Here is a 23,610-nt window from a genome sequence, read left to right as displayed (position 1 = left end):
TGTTTGTGGTCCTTGTGCCCAGGTGTGTGGCAGGATCATGATGCGCTGACTGGGTGCCACCAAATATGTTGGAACCTGAACTCACTTTCTGACAAACCAAACACTCTGATATTATTAACATAGAGACAGCGTTTCACTCTCGCTCTTGCCTGGATGCTACTTTAAACAATTCAACTTGTTATTTTTAGAAACATTTCCATTACATTTTGTTGTTCCTAATCGTCCTCATTTTAGTCATTTTTTGATCTTAATATTTATCATACGTGAGTCGGCGAGCTTGTCTTGAGTTACCACATCAGAACCAATGAAATGTATTTAAAACTCCTGGGAAGCGTAAGAAATGAATTAAGAGGGTGGAGTTTGGCCCCCGGGGCTTTGAGTTTCACAGGTGGCGAACACACCACCTTTGTATTTATTTATGTTTTATTTTTTTTTTTTTCAGTTTCATGTGTCGTACATATAGTCTGGTCTCCAACTACCCTTGTAGACCAAACATTATTAAGAAAGAAGAAGAAAAAGATCTTACCCAGTGTGAATAAAGACCTTCATAAAAATGTATAGAGGAATCAAGAAAATAAAGAATTTGTTTCAGCAATTAAGCATTTAGTAAGACATTAAATATGTGGTGACAGCGTATTGATGAACTGTAAAAAAAGAAAATATATCAGCCTTCATGATTAAAGGCCTTATAAGAGCAGTGAAAGACATCAAAAGACATACTGACATCCTACTGATTTGCATCTTCACTTGCGTGTTCGTAGTGTAGTGTTAGATTAGTGTTAATAAAGAACCATATGGTGAGAAGATTCTCAGCCGCAGGTTAATTCTAGTTCTCTCCGAAAGCGGTCGTATGATAAAAAACACACACAAAAAAAACCCCAAAAAAGAGAAAAAATTTACATTGGGAGAGTGAGTCAAACTGGCGGGAGAATATTGATAAGACGGCTGCATTAAAACACTACACTATCATTGAAGCACTGTATCCCTGACAACCCGTCTCACCGTAAACCAACCGAGGGCGAGACAATGAATCACAGATCGGCTCAGAATCAAGTGTGTCTTTCCTTTGACCTCGATCGCAGTCGACAGAGCAAGCCTCATATTACTACTTCTGCCGAGAAACTGGAGGAATCCAATTATAATTACATACTTGTGATGGAAATATGAAAAGAGGAGATGACATTATGGATCTGCTTTCTGTCAGCAGCCAACACTTGCACATCTTTCTATTTGCTGCCAAGGCTTCCTGTAATGACTGCAGCACCAAAATAGATTAGCCAAGGTGTTGTACAATGGAGCTCTCAGTTTCCATCTTTCTACGAAATACTCCTGAATAAAATCAATAATAAAAAGTGTGAGTGCTTTTTTTTCCTCCCAATACTATTATGCAACTTTAATTACAACATTAATAATGATAATAATGAAAATATTGACTATTATTTTCATGTATTTACTGTCTGGTTTGTTTTTAACCACTGAGATAAAACGCCCATCATTTAGGCAACCAGTGACATCAAAACCCAATCGAAAGACTGACATCACTTTCGACTTTCCTGCCGGGTAAACAATTAAAAAGGGTTTAATGAGTCTTATTGGATTACCATTTCACTGTCCTCCAAAATCATTACGACAATTTGAGAGGACACTACTGTCCAGTCATGACCGACAATATCTGGTCGAGGAGCTCAGTCTGATCAATGACCTTGGATTCTGAGCCAAGGGGGACGTTTAAGAATCAATTGTATCAATATTTTGCTGCGCTTCATCCATCTGTGCCGCTTTATTTCCCTCTCAGGACAATTAAACGGTGAAGTAAATTGGAAGATTTCAAGTTAAAGGCAAGTCCAATTTTCCAACCTACAAAGATCGTTTCTATATGTAAATAATACTAACAGGCTGAATTCAGGTTAAATCACAGGCAATGAAATCAGAGGCTTTTTATTTTCCCTTAAAGCTCTCAAAATGCGCTGTTTTCGCACACGTGTCCACAGCTCCGTCAACAGAGTCGATCTCCTGGTGGTCTGGACTCCAGAAGCAGCAGCTGAGACCGGCAGTGGTGTCGGAACCTTGGGTTCATGGGTGAAAACAGCACATTTTGAGGGGTTTAATGTGGATTACAGATGTGAGACACCGCCTCGAAACAAAGTGCGTTCGGCTCAAAAGTCCGCCGTGAACACAAGTGAGTCGGGTGTTACCCGCTGACTTGATCCCGGCTGGAGAGCTGCACCTTGTCTATTGTGAGAGCAGCGTGGATAAATCAAGATGCTCCACATTACGCAGCTTGTTGCCACTATTTCCTCTCTCGATGCTGGATCAAAACTAGTTCTGAAAAGTGTTTTTGCACGACTGACCTGTCTACAGCACAAACAGCACGACTGAACCTGTGCCTTGTAGACCAGTGCAGCTTATGTATGAACAAGATCGATTTCCCTCCTTACATTGAGTGGGTGTGGCTAATATTCAGGTGAGAACTATAGTTCGAAAATTACGGTAATATGATTTGCCAAAAATAGAGTAGTTATATTAGACTTATTTAGATCATTCTTTATGTTATGAAGCACAGAGTCAATCAACCAACATATTATAACACTTGTAAACTGACCAACAATGTCCTGGTTCAACTCATTTACATGCTATTTATCAATTAGCCGATGCTAAATTTCACATGGATTCACTTTATATGATGTCATACCGTCCACCATCTTCATTTAAATCCCTTGACACTCCCACAGCTAGCGCGTCTGCTTCTCCACAAACTAATGAAATCTTAAATGCCACGTAAACATGGCTGTTGGTAAAAAGCTTCCTGGGAATTGCAGCGGATCATAACCATATAGCTCACGATTAAAATACAGCCCAAGAGTTTGCTCCCCATCCGTATATAAATTTACAAATCACTACACATTTTCCCTCTTTACTGAAAAGTGCTTCCATGCTTTTCGTGGCATCAAATACACGACAACAGAAGAAAAAACTTGACCTGTTTAATATCCACTTCAACTGAATATTTACCGTCGACGCAGGCCAACAAAAAGGACCAGGTATTTGTTCCGACTGAAATGTAACGTATTTCATGAGGGTTCATTCAGAAAACCCTCACATGCCACTTATAGATGCATAAATTAAGATACCCAATGGGAATGCTTCTAGCACCACAAGTAGGGCAGATAAGCCTTGCATCCATCGACTACAAACCCTCTTCCTTCTTCAACTTTCTCAGCAAAAGTGTGTCACTTTAGGTTTCACAAATTTTCAAAGCGTTCACTTGATAAATAGGGGATATTTCACCACACACCAGACCTGCAGACTTTTCTTGCAAGACAATTTTTCTATGAATTAAGATGAACCTTCTTTTTTCTACCCTTGTTCAGAATGAGATGCCGCAGTAGCCTCTGGTGAAGAAAATAAATACATTCCAGCTGGACAGTTAGAGCTGAAAAGTGAGGCAGAGTGGAGTCAGAAAAGGTCCCTGTAGCCCCCTTTCTTCCGTTCACCGGTTCCCCACCCAATCTCCAATTCTATATCTGTTCATTGTTCCGTCACCGCATTGCTCTGCACCTTCGACGATTTGACCCGTGTTTCATAGGTGAAAGGCAAGATTCCATCTTTAATGGTATGTGAGCAGCCCTTTGGGAAATTAAAAAAAATCTATGGATCGTACATTGATAGGCAGTTTAAGCAGAATAGGGTGTTATGAGGAAGAAAGAGTGGAAAATAATATTACAGTAGGAACAACACAATGCAGTATGAGCTGGTTCATCGCTCACATTTGAGCAAAGAAAAGAGTCCAGATTAAAGATAACTGTGGGCGCTGAGCGGTAAAACCGATCCCTTCTGCTTTAGTCGTGTCAAGGACCCCCAAAATTCATTCCTCTGCACCCTCTGCTTTGCTTCCACCCTTGTATTTTAGGTGATAAATTTCCCGTCAGTCTTTATCAGAGAGCTGGAGCTGAGCGATTCTCTTTGCAGTCAGCAGAAAGCGCACGGATGCGGCCACTAAATCAAGGCAGGACGCCGACAGCCTGCTTACTTTGGGTTGTCTTAATAAGTCTGGCTGTATTGGCAGATATGCAACGCGATCAATAGGAACTTTTACACTTCACTGGACTGAGACTTAATCTTCAGTCCGGCGGGTACCAGGTCTATCAAATGTTTGAAAATGAAATGGAATACCCCGACGTGCTTAAGCAGCAATATCATACTGATCAGACGGAGCTGCTTCTTTTTTGCTTTACATGACTGACAATCATCGTCATAATACATCAAATATGATTCAAAGTGTGTTTATTTCAGACGATTCAATACTTTAATTCGCCTTCTTGCACAGTCTTGTTTAAACAGTATCAAGTGACCTAAGAGCATTAAGCCGTCCTACTGAAGAAAATCCAACAGCAGCATTATTGCACATAGGACAGCAGACGCCGTCCAACCTGCCCTCATAAGCCGCGCGCCGTTAATCCGCTTTGCCTGCTCTCTGCCCTTCTCACTTTTGCCTTTGCTAATTTGATGTAATGAAATTAAGGCGAGACCTAATGTGGGGCGTAGCTGCGTGCCCCTTTGATTGGTCATCCCTATTTGTCCCGGGAGCAGCAAACTTAACATGTCAACTGAAAGCAGAGTAGGACCAACACTTTTTTTTAGCCCGTCTCATTGGCTAAAATTTTCCACCCTGTTAAAAATGTTAAAAAAAAAAAAAAAACTGTGATATTACCTGCACCACCTTGTATTGGCATAACAAAATGATTTGCTTTTAAAACAAGATGGCAGCTTAAGACACTATGGCAGTTCGCGAAAAAAAAAAAAAATCAGTAGTCAGACTTTGATGTAAAAGTCATCTAATAGGAATTATGTATATACATTATATAAAGTATATTAATATATTTTATATATTTTTTAAAATGTTCTTTCTTTCTTTACACAGATACACAGATAACATTTGGTAATTATTATTTTGGTAATTATATCTCTTAGGTCTTTCCCATCCAAGATACAGTGGATAAAAAAAAAAAAATTCTATTACAATTTCAAAACGGTGGGAGGGTTGTCGGCATCGGCTCATATCGGTGTTGTGTCCTATTTCAAAATGCTGAACTATATATATATATATATATATATACAGTATATATACTGTATATGTATATATATATATATATATACTGTATATATATATACAGTATATATACTGTATATACTGTATATACTGTATATATATATACAGTATATATATACACTGTATATATATATGTATATATATATATATATATATATATATATATATATATATATATATATATATATATATATATATATATATATATATATATATATATATATATATATATATAAATACAGTTTTAAACATTGAATGTCAAAGGCCACATATTAATATATGATAATTTCCTGACTATTTTGCTGAGATACCATATCATCATCCATATCAATCATGCTTAAAGTCTTTGTCACACACAGCAAATGTCATTTTTATTCTTACCAAAAGGGCAGAGACAACAAGTGCCGGCAATTGAAATGCTTAGTTGAGAAAATTTGATGCAGGCAGAAGCCTGTTTCATTGAAGAACGGGAGGTGAACGTACTCTAATGAATTAGAGCATAACATAACAACCAACTCCATAGCTATTGCTTCCCAGCTTCTAGGATTTATCAGCTAAAATAAGAAAAATCTAATCTTATAGGGTAGCATACCAACAACACGCTTGTTTCTTCCAAATCCCCCCAGGTGGTTGTCATGTATACACTTTGTCATGATGTTATAATGTCAACTTCTGAGGCAAATTAATGCTGCGCGGATTTCGCTGCCACCAATATGCAAAGCCATTTGTCGCTACACCTTCAGTGCTCAGAGGATGACGGATGGATCGTCACGGCGGAGTTTCAATGCAAAAGTACGGACCGCTCATCCTGTTTTTGGTCGCCACAGCTAGGGTCCAGCTCTCTGGGTGCAAACTTCCTTCCCCTGAAGGCTCAAAGTGATGCATGTTCCCATCAGACACCCCTGGCCCATCTCGCCGGCGCTGACAAGACTCAGTGTCTTAACAGAGAAATACACCAAACGATCCTCTGTTAGTACTACCAGCTGCATATCTGCTCCCCGAGCCAACAGCCTTGGCTCTGATCGAGGTGTCCCGCGGTATCGACAGCGTCTAATTTACTCTCTCATCATCACTTGCCTCATTTGCTTCACAGACACAACTCTCCCTCTCTGTCGTTGAGGTCAGCCATTTTGTTTTCCAGCAATTTGTGGAGTCGGCATTCTTTTGTATCCCGTGTTTCATATTGCAGCAATCGCTAATCCCTGTGTTGCTAAAGCATTTAGAAGGCGATTCTCTGCATATTCATTTCCACTTAAAAGCATGTTTGAGTGATTTTCTTCCATCAGACCTCTGTGTATTTACTTTCAGTCAGTGTGTGTGTGTGTGTGTGTGTGGCGTGTAATACAAACATCACAAGAGCCAAATGGTCTCCAGAAGCTGTTGTCTTCTATGTTAGGGAGCCAACAGATGTGGAGTGTGACTGCAGTTCTAATTACTGGAAAAGACAAGTGTGCTAGATAATTATACCGCGGAAGGGCGGAAGAAAAACCCAGTCCAGAGCTGTGATCTGAGACCAGAGACAATTCGGACTGCCCATCACCAGCTGCACCCCACCCAGCATCAGCATAAATATCCCTTCACACAAAGGCACATTAGAAGGAAACAGAGCGGATATTTCACCACACAAGCAAATGAAAGTTAGTGGAAACTGCCAAGCACAAAAAAATCTTTTGATCTCAGGAGAGCGTTTATGATGAGTTTCATTCCAATGCTGGTAGTTATAAAACATGTTCCGCTGTTTCCGTCTGGTCATGTAGAAGCGAAACTAAAGCTGAAGCATTGTGATTCTCTGTAAGTACAATGAGTTGGCTACAGTATCTGACTCACATGGGGCTCAGTCTGAGCCTCGACGTTTGATGCTGTCACATGATTTATATGGACATTTCCTTCATGATTTTCATGATGTTTCAATGGAATTGTGTGGTCAGTGACGGGTAGATGAGGGATCATGAAACAGCAGTGATGGGTTGATGATACTGCGTACAAATTTTCAGAGCTCTTTAGGTGCCAAAATAATGTGAGGTTCCATTGAAATTGCTGCCTATGATTATGCAGCAGACAGTGCCATCTAGTGGCCTCCGAAAAATAAGACACTGTTTCATGAAACCTCATAAACTTCATTACCATGTATATGTTATTACGGTTATTTTGGAGCGGTCAGTTCTTGCTCTAAATACTTTAATATACAACAACAATTGTGACCTTTCGAGATATTTAACCTGAATATACGCAAAGTAAGGGATGAAGGATGGGTATCTGACGGAAAGTGGGGAGACGTTTGAGAGTATATTTTGTATTATGAGGGAGAGTGGTTGATGAAAGAGGACAAACAATTGTGACTGAAAGACAATATCACAATCGGACTCATATTCCCCAGTAAACATGCAGTTTCTTTGGCCGATTTGTTAAAGATTTTGCCCCCCCACCCTTTGTGAGCTTCACCCCCACCATGGATCATTGCCTCATTGTACGTCAATATAAACCTTTTAAAGCAGTCGGTCAAATCAACAGCACTTGTTGAGACACAACTGATCTGTTTTCTTGAAGAGGTGATGTTCCTCTGTTTATATACAGGTTTGCAAAGGGATATTTTCCCACAATACACCTACTGGTGTTTTGTTTGTTGCAGCTCCTAATCGAAAAGCAACGTCTGGGCACAGTCGGAAAATGGCACTGTCCTCCTCACCACACAGATACTGGCTATCTTCCATCAATAGGGGACAGGAAGCAATACGCAGGGCTGTTTTGTGACACTATTATCGTGAAATATATGCATGCTAATATTGGCTTGTACTTAGGTGTCAGGCAGGCATGTTTTTATCAGTGTTTGCCAGCAGGCCGAAGGCGCGCTAAGATGGAGGGAGCAATGAGAAAGGTGAAATCCCACACAATCCTATTAGGGTGGATTAGGGTGCAGCTTTCTTTCTCAGGCCACTCTGCAGCAGGTGAGCAATTGTAAGCTGCGGGAAAGAGAATAGTTATGACATGGTTAGTTATTATTGTGACCTGCAATTGTTACTCCCGGCAGTTTTAAAAAGCACTTTATTCACCGGTGATTGCCATCGAGACGGATTACATTGTCATTGCCGACTACAATGTCAGTCAGTTTAGTCACATGGGGTGAGAGGAAGTGGAGATTCCGCATTGATCAGTGACTCTCTGGCGTTTGGTTTTGTCCTGCAGTGAATGGGGGAATGATTTCTACCATTTTCTCCATGGATGTTGTCATGAACTATAACTGTCCTCTCAGGTGCGGCGGGTTTGTCAGAGGAAACCACAGGGTCCCAGAAGCTGTCAGAGTGAAACGCCTCCTCCACACTGCGACCGACACCGTATTTGAATCAATCATTAGCGACCAAAATGAAACTTTTGTGCACATTTGCATATTGCTTCAAAAATACTCACATTCACAAGCCGCCGCCTGACAATGACTGAACGAGATCAAAGAGATGAAAGATGATTTGTGAGCATGTGCTTCATTGTGTGTGCAGGGAGCATTCGCGAGGAAATGTGTGTGTTTAAAGACTCCATGGCTGATGCCTCATTATGGCGACGGAGACTGAATCTTCCTGGGGGTGAATGACCTCATTTCAGATCAGATAAAAATGTTGGCCTCGTGTCTGTAATCTCTACTTTATTTATTTAAATGCACTCATTTGTATTCTGTCATAATGCTTGAAATCCAATGGGGAGAGGAAAGAAAGAAGATTAGTACTTAATGTATATCACTTGGGACTTGAACATGTACAGTCAGGCATTAGCATCCACAACGTTACAAAACTACCATTTTGTTTATATATATATATATATATAAACATTGTCGTCGGCAATGACAATGAATTTCCTTCATGATTTTTGAAATGAAAAATGACTGGGTTATTGGGGTTTCATGAAACAATGCCCTCATTTTCAGAGTCCTCTAGATGGCACCGTCTGCTATATGATCTCTGAACAACTATTTACATTATACCTCACATCATGTTTATACCAAGAGCGTAACCTACTAAGCTCAGTTAAACAAGGCCACCGCTTCCCCAATTGATCGCAACTGCTTCGTAAAGCCTCATGAAACTTGTATCACTTGTATGAACACTACTGCAGTGACTGAAAAAGTGACAATAGATATTTTCTCTATTGAGTCATTTTTGCAGTTGTTTTCTTTTTTTTTTTTGATTTGATGTCATATTTATTGTTGTCTTACTTTTTGGATGTATGTATACCACTTATATTATTCATCCTACTCATACTAATACATTGTATTAAATTCAATCGAGCGTTATATGCTTTATTCATATTTTAATTTAATAGACAAAATGAAAATAACAGGGAGACTAGCGATGGCTAATGAGGCATCATAAAACAGTGTCCTTATTTTCTGAGCCCAGCAGGTGGAGCGCTTGGTTGAAAAGCGATGTGAGGTTTCAAAGATTTTAGAGCAGAGAGAGCCATCTCGTGGAGGCTGAAATGAGGACAGTGTTTCATGAACACTAAGCCCATCACTACTTTACACCGTGTCAAAAAACAGACACATTTCAAGATGAACTGCAGACACTGAACTAAGGAAAGAGCTGCATTGGGAAAGACAATATGGATTAAATTTTATGGTAACTTCTTGTGAGGAGAAGAAATCTGAATGAAAGGACTCACAATTTCTTCATAAAAATATATAAATGTTGTTCATCTTTCATGAATATGTTCAGTATGATATTGTTAAGTGAACAAAATGAGCCATCACAACAACATCCCGCAGACAGGGGCAGCAATGGAGCGGGTTTCTTAAAGAAGACAGAACTCTTGATGGTGATTCACCAAAGTGCCTCATGGGTAAAAAAACAAAACAAACCAAAAAAAAAAAAAAAAAAAAAAAAAAAAAAACACCCTGATGCAAAGTAAGACTAGACCTGCACGTGTAAGGGGCACAGACATTCCCTTGAGTCAGACCTGAGGAAGGTGGGGGTCTTTTAACTCCCCCTTTCTCCATCATCCAGGTCTCCAAAGTAAAACCGGACACATTACTCAGCTGAACCCACCGCACGCACAGTCAGGTCTCATTTCCCTTCATGCCAACCAGAGTACGGTCACCACCAAAGCCACACAGACCACTGCAGGCAACAAAAGCTGACCACTATGTCCGCTCGAGTGGGTTCCAGCGAGTGCGTGGGGGGTGGGTAAGTCAGTTCTGTGTGAGAGATAAAGTAGAGCGATTTGAACCAAATATATTGGTCAGTAAATTCAGTAGAGGCTCCAGAACACACAGACGGGTTTGTTCAAAGGAGAGAAATAGATAAATAACAGCAGTATCATCCCTGGGTCAATAACTGCCGATGCTCCCTTTAGAGATGAGGAACATGTACTCTGATTCTTATCTGGGCAGCTATCGTCCCCGCTGCCTCAGAGAAGCTGAGATACTGTCATCTTCACACTATCGCAAAATGACATCAGCTTGGAGACATGGGAGTAATTACATTACACAAGATGGCAACACACTGGAAGCAGCGTGACGTCAGAGAGCTGCAACTTTCCCTGCTCTCCTCACTCTTTTTCATTCTCTACGTTTCTCTCTTCTTTCTTTTTTCATCAACATTATTTACCTGCTGAATATGTCCTCAGCATTAGAGCTGCTACAGCCCACTCACGTCGCTGAACTCAATCTTTACAAGGTCCATTATAGTATTACAGTTGGATAATTTGAATATATATATTCTGGGACAGAAATGTTGTCTAATATTTACAAATAAGTACATTCATGAAGTAGTACTTTTTTATCACAAGTTCAGATATGAAATGGCAGATTTTAAATTTAAAGACAGATATGACTCAACCATCATCTACATTCCTCTCTATTTTTCTTTCATAGCTTTTGAATCTTAATCTGCTCCACATATTGAAATGAGGTTGACTGTCGCCGACTGCACCCTCGGGTCATGACGGATGATACTACACAAACAAGTAGTAGTAGAGACGGTGCGTGAGAGGATCGGGAGTTCTATTTCGGGGCGTGAGAAAAGCTAAGACACTGAAAATAATGAAAAACATGATTAAAAGCTTTTAGAATTCCCTGCTCGAACAACAAAACACTATCCGCTGTTCGTCTCATCCGTCAGGTCCCATTGAGTAAGAAGAGCAGACAGCCACAAAAAATAACCTAGTTATCCAACATATCCAGTATCATATCCATCTCCGCAAAGAAGACCATCACCTCTGGGAGTATTTTCGTGATGAATGGATCGTGTGCTACTCAGAGTTGATGCTGTCTGAACCTCATTACTGGTTGCCCTAAACAAACAATGCATCACACTCCAACTCAATTTCATACATCCTGACCATGGTAATTTTCTCTTTCTCCGGACATAAATCAATGACAGACACCCCAATGGAGATTTTTTCTATTTTTTTCTCAGGAAAAATGCTGATGTTCAATATGTTCATTGCCATAACAGCACATGCTTACAGGGACAACATGCTTTGACTGGAGACAAAATACAACTTATTCTGAGGTGAATATTTTTGTTTTCTCCATGTGGTTTCCTCAACTCTTTAAAGTTCACCATTATTCTCTGCAAAATAGGTAATGCTGGTACGACCATGTGCAGTCTTTGGACAGAATTCATTTCAGATTTAAGGGTGGCACTACACCGGATGGGAATCCAGGAAACCATAGTTTCATTAGGATCAAATTCTCTGAGGATGAAGTCCAGATGATGCAGCTCTTTCCAACTAACAGAATTATAAAGACGTTAAAAAGAGAAACAGTGGACCAGACTCCGCCCACCCTTACCGCACTAGTGACAATCTGTGATTTGTTTGTTGGGTTGTATCATCGTTCTGAAGTTGAAATGGACCCCAACAGATAGTACATGCCATCATCTCAAAACCCCAACAGAGATCGTGCTTCCTGATGGAACAGAACTCTGCACCCACATCGGGACAGCAACAAAAACAAAAGTAGAGTAGAGAACCTGCCATTTATTCAGGGATCATTCATGGGCTGAGTCAGAAAAGGGGCAGGGAAAATCACCCCAGAAAGCTCTCATCCATCCACCATCCATCCAAGCCCATACCATCGGCATTACAATGCTTTCACATAATTTTCTCCAGTCTCGCAGTATATACCTTTGATCTATGAAAAAAGCAATAATTAAAATGTACTCATGGTAATCTATAAGAGAGTGAGACTTTAAAGCCTCAATCTATGAGATTATTAAAGGGGAAATGATGATTTGTTGCAGCTGACAAGATAAAATGAACTGCTGCACAGCAGCGTCTTCAGCTTTTGGGCCATAAAAAACACTGTCCCCGAGCTGTGTATATTGGGAGGCAACATTGAGTTTTTATGATGAAGCGCGAATGAATTCACATCATGACTTTTGCACTGCACCCTCCGAGTTCTCCACTATGACCTGGTAATACAACTTCCTTAAGGCTATGGTGATAACTCTGATATGAAGCCATTGGAGCCGCCAAAAAACAGCATATGCCCTCGGGGTCCTTGGGGAGAATAGGAGGCACGCTGAGTGTTGTCCACTCCAGACAGGTCACAGCAGAGTGGCTTAATTGCCTCCGTTCATGTCTCAGTAGGCCAGAAAACCTCCCATCACTCCCACCATCAGCGAGGGTGCGTCGGCTCCCTTGTGCATGCAGGTCGTCTCTGTCCTGTGATCCACGCTCTGGCCTAGTTTCTCAATGGAGCTTTCAGAAATATCTGACAAAGAAAAACACCTCCTGATGTGAAATGGCACGTATGCCAACAGCAAGTGCAAAAAAGTGTAAAAAATGAGTTCATGGTTTGTGATTGGTTGAGATTTGACCAAGATAAATTGAAACATATATTTAATGTAACACCGATATATGTGAAAATGAATAGTACAATCTTGACGTCTAATCTATGGCGATGATGTCATATGCTACATGGAGCCGCATAGCTGTGCGATCACAAGCGCACACATATTATGGTAGTTTATATTTTCATGAATCCCTTTACCACAAAAAGACAAAAGACAAAAGATAAAATGAAACATATATATATATATATATATATATATATATATATATATATATATATATATATATATATATATATATATATATATATATATATATATATATATAATGAAACTACGATCACTGCTGCAGACTAAAAGACTGAAACATCATAGTACTTTGACCGAAAAAAGCAACTGTATCCGAAAAACAAGAGTGTTGCTTGAAATATGGTAAACACTGCCAAAACCCCATTTCACAAGGGAAACTGTCATATTTACTTCACGATACGACAATGTAGTTAATTTGTATATCAATGTTTATTCGCTTTTTCCATTTCTAAATTAACAACGACGGCCTGTTGAATCATTTCAACCCCCGCCTTAAGTAAACTGTATCTCATACGAGTCGACTGAAGGTCTGTGTAGGAACTGAAACAAATGATTTCCAAACAGACAGAAGCGTGACGACTGCAGTGCACAGTTGCAATGACGTTATGCACAGAAGATTCCTGTCTGCCTCTTCACGCTACTACTATGAACTTTTAATATCCTGGCACACGTTCGCAATAGAAAAAGCGTTGTTGCAAACTGGGTAGGGGCCAGAAGTGGATCATCGCCCAGTAGAGCTGGAAGCAACGCAACTTTTGTTTCATTTTAAACACCCAGGGGCAACAAGGAGCTACACAATGTTATAAGCCTGTCTAATCTGCACACAGTGGAGCATCTGGAGATAGGGATATGGCTAATCTCAGACATGGAGACAGAGGGCACTTTGCTGAGACAGAAAATAAGGGGATGTGTCTAAGCTGCTATTCTAGTCCGTCATTTGTGTCTGTATGGGTTTCAGGGTCATATATATTGCCTTGTCTTTAAGGGTCAAGCCAGAACTCTGCAGCAAGGACGTCTAACTACTTACTGTGCCCAGCTCTTAGGGATGCAGGTGATCTGTGGATAGCAATAGGCACATTGTGGTGTCGCTTGTTTCCATGGGAGAGATGGATATTGTGTAGAGTCTCCACAGGTTCTGTGTCCAATCCCGCCACAAACCCTCGAGCCAGAGCAGAGATCCACAAGGCCAGGTAGAAAAGTGAAGCAGAATTCCACTTTAAGGGCTCGGCAAAGGGCCTCAGGAGGGAGAATGTTGTCCTCCAGACTCCGGACATCTTCCTCAAGTGGCCAGATGAGGCTTCAGTTCTGGTAGGAACTCTAGTGAGCTTGGTCACCCATGCTCTTCACCGTGTCACTGTTTATTCCAAGGGAGGGAAAGATCCTAAAAGCAGGAAGGGGATGCCGGGCAAAATGTCAGTTGTGAGCTCCACTTGGTTTGGAAATCCGTAGCAGCAACCACATAGACGAAAAAGTCGCATGAAACATCATCAAAATTTTGGAAGCGCCTCTAAATTAGTCTTGGTTTTGATGCTCACCAACTAGTTTGTCTCGGAAAAAAAATATTCCAGATAAAAAGCCAGGGGAAAAAACAAAAGCCGGACCAAGAAAGATGAAGACTTCAAGCCGGTCCTCAAGGGAGACAGACGGATGATCTAAGTTTCCTTTCTTCTCCCCCTGCAATCTGTCCAGAAGCAAGGACCCATAGTCCAAATCCAAGGCTGACTTGCATGAATCGGACAGCTGCAGCGAGTCTCACGAGTCGTTTGGATTGCACCTGTAAGTTGTGCCAAGTTGTGCGCCCGTTCTCCATCTAGAGATCTGTGAACTCAACTGTTCCGAGCGCCATCAACGGCAGCACCTGGGAGAAAAAAAGCCCTAGGCAGAGACACGCACGCACACACAGGCAGCAGCAACACTGCTCCAGAAGATGTGCGCAAGAGGACTCTGGGAGAGAAGTGGAGGAGGAGGAGAGGAAGGAGGAGGAGGAGGAGAGAGGGAGGGGGAGCCTGAACAGCCAGCCAGGAACTAGCAGGGAGAGTGGCTATGCAAATGGGCAGCATTCACATAGCGAATCGCTGGAGCCTGAGTGCAATGCAGAGGAAGAGCCTATTTAAGCAGAATAGCTGGGATTGAAGCGATGTCCCCCAGCACTGATTCCTTTCACCACCTCTCCACACTCTCTCAGTTCTGTATTTTTCAATCTGCTCCCCTGTGTGGACTTCAATAAGCTGAAATAAAACGAAAGCACAGTTTTCCATTTCTGTTCTGGGTTCTGTGCAGATTCTCCTTTTCTCCCTCTCTTGTCCACCTTTGGTGCACGTTCACAAACCCATTCATAAAGCCGCGGAAACTTTTTGAAGCTATTGACTGATACACTTTTTTTTTTTTTCCGCCCTAAAACTGATCAAGAGTGATGGTGCCACAGCTCATGCCGCTAATCCTCTTGTTTCGCTCGCTCACTTCCTCGCGTATCCCGAAACTCACGCACACTCGAGCACAGATGCATGAACAAAGCGGGCAGTCGAGCGCTGTCCACAAAGGAGGTGCTGAATCTGGGCAAGTCTGCATTGCCTGCTAATAAAAGACCATGCCTCGGAGGACAGGCACTGCTGATCGCAGGCTCACTCCGTGTGGACTTACATGAATGTCGAGAATATGTCGACACAAAGGAGCCCGCAGATTCACAAATCTGTCCACTGATTACGACATTAAACCAAGGAACTTCAGAGGGGAAGGCGACAAATCTCAGCTCTTATGCCTGCTGCCTTTCACATGCTGGCGATTAGAGCAGGGGAGAAAATATGCTTCTGGTTCCTCATAATTTAGTGGGATTTGAGAGGAAAGGATGGGAAGTGCTGCCTTCCTAGTTAGTCTATGACAAACATTGAAAATAAATATGAATATATAGCCAGTAACTAGCATTGTTTTTAACACGTAAATTATTAACTTCTGCCCCTAAAATCCCTCCAAAGTGTGACTTGTGCAAGGTTTCTGCAGATAGAAAAGCAAAAACTTTTTTTTTTTTTTTCCTGCATCGCATGCATTTGTTTAATGTAGTTAAGTGTCTGATGTGTAGTTCTGCTACAGTTGGGTCCCTAGGCTGTTCTGTTTCATGTCCTTTAAGGTGCTTCTAACATATACACTGCCAAGGAAACACACGTCTTCAATCACAATCATTTGGGGAAAAAAGAAAGAAAGAAAAAAGTGAAAGCACCATACCATCTGGCTCTAGTTTCTGCGTTCTGTCTGCAACTGTGTCACTGTACACAAAAAGTTAGATCCTCTAGGCCAAGTCTGGATCATTATGAACCTGCGTGAGGCTCGTGTTGTACACACTCCACAACGTTACTTAATGCAGACACCTGGTGCTGAAGAAAAAAAGAAAGAAAGAAAGAAAACCAGTGGCATCGATGTTGTGTACTCATCTGCAAAAGTGAGAAGGATAGCTCCAGCTGAATGTGTTTACACTCAGAGAATTATCAGCACTTCAGCTTGTACAATTACTCCGAACAAGGAAATCTATCAGGGCTACTTGGAGAGTAAATACCTGACTTTAACGGAAGAGTAAAACTCAAATGATGAAGCACCAAACTGGCACATTGCAGTCGTCATATTGTAATTGGCTGTGTATCAATAGCTTTTTTCAACAAGAGATGTGTCTTATTTGGAAGCACAAATGCAGCATCGCTGGCAAATGACATCATCCGTGGATACCACTGTCCTGCTGCACGTTGAGAAACTTGTTCATGTGTGCCCCCATGTGGCGTGTGGGTGAACTGCGAAGAAGAGCTGCACGTTTTGACATTAAGAATGATTGACATATTCGATTCGAAGTGTCATGACTGAGAAAACACCACGTGCACGGCAGATTGAGCACAGGAGTGTGAATTTGTACAAATACAAATGCAAAATACTGAGTACTGTCATAATACTAGGCGATAGAAGGAGGTTGATGGGTGCCGTAAATGAAGACATGAAGTGGATCGGTGTCGCTACATGATCAAGACAGGCAAGGGCGGATGCTATCTTTCAATGGCACCACAAGCGTATGAAGTCACTGTGTCACAATCAGACGCTACTTTCCAAGTCGAGTGTATCAGGAGTGAATGACTGAATAGGTACTTCATCAGAAAAAAAGAGCTTCATCGAGCAACTTTATCCCGCAGATGCAGTTTGAATTGATGCACACAATATCAGTCAAATTTCCTTCAGACGTTCTTCACAGCGGTGGAAGCGATTCGAATAACTGTAGCGCCACACATCATCAAACGGTGTGAATCAAACCAGCAGATGTTCGAGCCCTGGTAAAGAGCGAAACAAGCACGCATGGACAACAAGTCATGCATAAACCTGCCCTATACCTGTCATACACTGGAGCGACACATCTGTGTCACACTGCAGAGTGTGTGTCTGCAGAGGCAGCAGCACCAGGAGGGAATTATTCCTGGTGACTTCACATTAGATAAGCAATTATTCCTGCACAAGTGTCAGGTGGATAACGGCCAGGGACTCTGGGGCTATTAACTTGGTCTAATGTCCACACATTTAGAGACACAAAATGACTTGAATTTTAAGATGCTGCGCTTAAAAAAAAAAAAAAGCTCATTTTCAATGCTCTATTAAGAATGACCTGAATGTGTCAGGCATACCAAAGGGGACTTTTCAGTCTCTGATATAAAGCAAATGTCAACCTGGGATATACAGTTAAAAGGGACTGGACAAAGAGAACAAAAACTAAAATCAGAAACTGAATTCTAGTCATTTTAAATAAGGTGAATATAGCCACCATTGTGATTTATTGTGCTATTGTCAAACTGATGCAAAATAAACAATATATATATGTATATATATATATATATATATATATATATATATATATATATATATATATATATATATATATATATATATATATATATATATATATATATATATATATATATATATATATATATATATATATATATATATATATGTATGTATATATAGATATAGATATATATATATATATATATATATATAGATATATATATATATATAGATATATATAGATATAGATATAGATAGATATATAGATATAGATAGATATATAGATATATATGTATATATAGTGTCACACTGGCCTCATTGGGCCCCATAAATACACACAAATAAATCTATATCGAATAAATAAATCTAATGGCCACATGTGGTCGCTGGGCCGTACTTTACCCTGATCTGACTCCCAACCATGATCTTTGGACTTCACATCAATAATCATCGATGATCCTTGCTCCATCCATCAACCGGCATGTCGCAGCTATAGAAGTTGCAGTATTGATTTTCATGCTCTCCTTTTCATTGATGAACAATTTATTTGGTGTCTGCTTCACACCATTGTCAAAAATACAAGCCGCCATCCATTCCTACTACGAACCAGGCCGCGTCACACTTGTCATGGAAACATCAGTGATATTGTGCTGACATACAATATTAATCCTGAGCTCCCTGCCGAACTGTCAGTGCTGCACAAATATCCTATCTGTCAGCGCTCATCCAAATACACTGAAGGAGTAAGCGGAGAAGGCAATTCAAATGTGTGAGAGAGGATAAAAATAGGAACGTTGTCTTAGTCATTTTGAGACGTGACACGATCAGATCAGGCGTGTCAACTCACACACTGTGTACAGTACACAGAGAGCTGCCAGTGTCAACACTGCTTTATTAGGAGACGGTAATGCACCAGGGTGCAGGTCTGTTGACCTCTACTGGTCAAAAAGGCATCGACTTCAACTCCTCGCCGGCATCACTCCGGTTACATGAAGCTTGGGTTTTCAGCTGTGGCCATTTAGCAACGGCTGTTATTATCTCTATTTTCAAATTCTTCTCCATGCTCTTGCACAGTGACTGATTATTGGATTAAAGAAATAGAGCATACACGCATGCAAGCAGCAACCGTCGGATTGTTGTGATTTGTGGAGAGCGCATCAAAGCCTGTGAACTGTGCATTGATCTTTGTGGCACACTGTTCATTAAGGAAATGGCAAAGGCACTGAACGTCCACCTAACACGAAGATGTTAGGTCTATAAGTCTTTATATATCTATCTATCCAACCATCCATCCCATTTATTTCCCGGTATGTCTCACCCAGGCGGCGTTTCACGGCCCTTTAATGTGCTACACACTTTTTTCAACAGATCAATTTATCTCAATAAAGGCACACTGAAACAATGCAATGTTTGGAAAATATGGAATGAGTGGTCGGTGTTGATGTCTGTGCCGGTGCAGGACAGGGCTCTTTCTTTAGTTTGAATCCAAGGTGTCAGCAAGACAGAGAGGGGACACAAGGCGTCAGCTTACTGGAGCCTTTCTTTCTTTCTCCTGACAGATTCCAAGATGCACTGAGCCACTGGGGCAACTGTCTCTGTCTTTCTGTCTCTGCAGAAATCCATCTTTGAGTGCTCCATCGTAAACAGGTCAAGGACGTCCTTCGATGCAGCGCTGCACCCAGCTTGGTCCAGAGCCAGGTTTGTGGGAGAACAATGGGAGAGCGCTAACTCGAGACATAAAAACAATACCCTTAAAAAAAGCATGTAAGTTCGTGCAAATACAAATGAGTCGACAGAACATTGTCAGTTTCAAACACTTATCCAAGGCATTACCAGTCGTTTACAATCACAAAAAAAAAACAAAAAGAAAAAGTGCCGTCATCGATCAAACAATTGAGAGCTACTCCAAGCCTTTGAATAAAGGAGGTGGATTTGTTCATCTTCAGATGAGGATTGTCCAGCCATGACTAAGTGGTATCCACTGTACTCTAAAGAGAGGTCTTCATTTTTCCAATAGGTCACCCAACCACAAAACCTCAAAGAGGCTGAGCAACATTGGACAGCGTTCTCTTTAATGCACTGGTCTTTTCCGAAGGTTGCAACTGGCATCTGGAAAAACAATAGTACCACATGATCTCTCCTTGCACTCTGAAAGAACTGGCTGTCTAAAGTAAAGAGGTGTCACTTCCTGTTCAGCTGTTTTTTTTTTGTTTTTTGTTTTTTTTTTCGAGCGCCTCCTGGATCCTCTATATTTTCTGAAATTGATACTTGGACTCTTTATTGTTTCCTTTACCAGGTTTTGCCAGGGTCCTTCTACATGTCTTCACTGTGTCCTTGTGACGTATTTCATCGTTCGGTCAAAGACACCAGGCAGGACAGTCGCAGAAGTCAAAGCTCCTGAGCTGCTAACAGGACATTGAGAGAAAAAAACGAAGGTGTGACACCACCGTTACAAAGAACAGTGGTAGGAGTCTGTTGGAAACTCTGAGGAACGGCTGATCAGAGAAACGCGAGCTGTTGAAATTATGCTGAAAAGGGCAAAATAAATCAAGTGTATCAAACACGATCAAAAAGATTCATGATTCACTCGCATGTTAAAGTGATCAGCTCCTGTGCTACTGCGGTATCTTTCAATTTACACTCGAGTTTATATACTGGACTCAAAATCTACCGGTCTATAAACCTGTCTGGGAAAAGAAAACACAAAAAGGGGCTCTTCTTCTCTCTGATCCTTTTTGATCCCTAAGATTAAGTTGATGTTAGAGTTGTTGTATGTATGTTGGATATAAATGTTTGAATAACTATTCAGGTATTCATTCAAATGTTCATTCATTCATTGTCTTTTGGTGCTGGCAGTGTTGTCCCCAGCCACTTAAAAAATATCATCCTAACAGTTCTGGGCTGGTGAGTCCAACATGGAAGCCGTGGTATTATCAGGCTCCAGAATGTCAACCACATAGACCAGGGGTATTCTACGTCATCCAGGGGCAGGACCCTATCCACAGAGGGTAGTGATGGATGGATGAGGTATCATGAAACAGTACTTCAGGTTGGATGAAACAGTGTCCTATGCCGTACTAATAGACATTGCGAAAGTGGATTTCAGTGGCCTAGTGGGCTGCCTTTTTCATCAGTATAGGATGCAAAAGGCAACTTTCCCAACATCAATATATGACAGCATGGGAGTGAGGATGGGTTGGTTTCATGAAACCTCATCTCCCCATCACTAATATCCCACTGGCTTTATGCCAAAACTGAGAGTCCTCGCTTTTATTGTACGAAAAGGACATTTTCTTTTTCTTTTTTTTCAAATTTTGAACAAAGAGGAGCAGTTGGATGCAAAACTAGCAAAGCCGAAGGGTCACACAGTACCCAGAGGTGGTAATAGGTCAGGCCAAGATATTTAAATAGAACATTTTAACATCTGCAGGGAGCAGAGACCCAACAGTGGAGAGGCACTTTAGGAGGAGCTAATGTATTCCGGGTCAGGGAATAATGATTGAGAGCAAAAACGCTTCTCGAGGAATTCTATTTGGTTTGTTCCTACAGAAAGAAAAGGCGAAGAACAAAATGTTCTTTTAAAGAACAGTGTGTATGTTAATGATAGGAATGCCATAATTCAGACATTCATAAGTAAAACTAAACAGAAATGAACAGCAGTATTTTTTTATTTTATTTTAATTTTTTTATTTTCCCACCTTCATTTCTGTTCATCTGTCCTTATTTATTCCCTCATGTATTTCCAAATGATGACACTCCTATTGTTCCAAACAGAGTGGATAAATTATGAAAGGTAATTTAGAACTCAGTTTGAGATTTTCCTGGAAAATAAATATTTTTGTACCATAATTATTTGATGCTATCTCTTCCCCTGAGTTCCCTGATTGTGTAATGCGTATCTTAAAATTCCTAAAGGAAAAAGTTCAGGTGAACTATTGATCCGCACGCAGGTGAAGAAGACTATTGTCCCTAGAAAGTTGCTTTACATTTACTTCTACTAGAAGTAAGCACCGGAACTGATTGGGATCATGACTTCTCCACTTGGTTCAGCGCGACGCTCATAACATATTCATCACATTTAAATTCTTCTGGTACTTGAACAGAAAGAAGTAGTTCATCATCATAATAAGATGAAATATTCCACCATGGCTTCTGAATCATGATCTCCGGAACATTAAAAAAAAATGTACAAGTCACTTATTTGGAGTTATTTGTTCTGCTTTGAGCCGGTCACTTCAGAAACAGAAAAGTTTGAGACTTCTGTAGTGTTGGTGGTGATTTAGTTTTGTTGGTTGTGAAACAGACACGATCAACACTATCTGTTTCATGGATCAAACAGGAAAAAAGACACTATTTCTAGGGAAAGAAAACAAGTCTAGGTCACCTTCCCATGGTGAAGAAAGCCACCGAGTTTGCATTGTGTAATCCCTTTTGTGAATATTTTAATATTGCTTACAAATTCGCAGCAGTACTCGGAATGTCTAAGCACTTGTTTGTTCGCTTTGGGGACTGATTTGTAAGCTGAACGCAGACAGAGACGTGCTTTATTGTGCTTGGAGAAGTAACTTACAAGCAACAGATGAATTTGCTTTGTGCTCAAAATATGTGGAAACTTCTATCAAGTGGAAAGCAGGTGATTCACTTTCATTCACTGCATTTATCTGAGAGACTGGCAATTATAGAGACGTGTTATGAAGACTCTGTAAACTGCTGGAAGGGTTGTGATTCTCTGACCGAAAACATCAGAAAGGGTTGGGTTGGATTCGTTTCCTAGATGGATGTGGGGCGAATGAAAATTGACCAGCGGCTCCAGTCTCTTTTCTATGGCAACAAGACATTCATCAATGCCACGTGAGGGTACAGCAATATTACCTCAGGTGAGTCTAATCCAGTAGGAATCGACCAGCAGGAAACGTGTGTTGATGTTAAGTATCTCAAGCAAGTTGCACAACAGGGAACCACAGCATTGAACTGCTTTGAAAACATGTCAAAGTCAAACATAACATCGGGGTTCAATCCCTGTTAGACTGTACTGTCACACACACGATGACCACACTTGTGGTACTGTCGTTAGACTCACATTTTTTAACCAGTGTGAGTGATCAACTAATACTGGTACTTACTACATATGATGAAAATCATCTGTACTTTTGTCCTCTATAGTTCACCACACTGGTCTATCAGTCGCATACTTCTGTTGTAGCAGCCCAAGAAAAGTGGTGGTTTCAAAGTGGACCTCAGTAAAAACCAATAGAGGGAAACGCCTTAGTACTTAAGTTACATTTGAGGTGCTCAAGTTCTGTTGACAAGAGATTGTTTTAGCTTCTGCTCCAAAAAATATTTTCATGTACTTCTTCCATCTGATTTACTTTAGCTGTGAGTTTATTTTGTAAAAATACTACTGCAAGCAACTTTTTCTCTGCTTGTGTTGAAGATGTTTCCCAACTTCTGGATTTTCGTTCGAAGCAAAAAAATCTTTTGTTTGAACTCAGGGACGTTCGAAAACCGAGGTACCACTGTACATTGTTTTTATGAAACATCAACCGATCAGTTCTGGAGATAGTAATAAAATATTATTGTTGTATTTAATCAAGTAAAAATGCAACAGCTTTATTTCAACTGAGGAAGACACCTCACAGCACTTCGGCCTTTTGCAGATGATGTATCGCTCTGGACCTCAGCAGGCCAGTGAAGCCAACAATAGAACAACACAGCAACAACAAGAAGTGAGCTGTTGACCCAACTTCCCCACCTCTGAGTAGATAACGGGTGGATGAATGGATCTTAAATATGACTGGGATGTGTGTTTATATTGATCAT

General features: G+C 40.8%; 1 protein-coding gene across 36 annotated transcripts in view; it reads right to left on the bottom strand.

Annotated features, from left to right (window-relative positions):
- Positions 1 to 23,610, bottom strand: part of LOC128764562 (neurexin-1a-like) — a 223,358-nt gene that overhangs the window by 85,838 nt on the left and 113,910 nt on the right. Inside the window, exon 1 of one of the 36 annotated variants that reach the window (XM_053874412.1) lies at positions 14,009 to 15,128. The exons of 32 other annotated variants lie outside the window; for them this stretch is intronic. In XM_053874412.1, the coding sequence (XP_053730387.1) occupies positions 14,009 to 14,255 (247 nt within the window). In that variant the 5' untranslated portion in view covers positions 14,256 to 15,128. Of the gene's footprint in view, positions 1 to 14,008; positions 15,129 to 23,610 lie in introns of those variants that run through there. 3 more of the 36 variants (XM_053874413.1, XM_053874415.1, XM_053874416.1) reach the window with 3 other exon arrangements.

The sequence above is a fragment of the Synchiropus splendidus genome, chromosome 9 (assembly GCF_027744825.2).
Source record: "Synchiropus splendidus isolate RoL2022-P1 chromosome 9, RoL_Sspl_1.0, whole genome shotgun sequence".
Classification (NCBI taxonomy): Eukaryota; Metazoa; Chordata; class Actinopteri; order Syngnathiformes; family Callionymidae; genus Synchiropus; species Synchiropus splendidus.
This window is presented reverse-complemented; position numbering and strand designations above follow the sequence as displayed.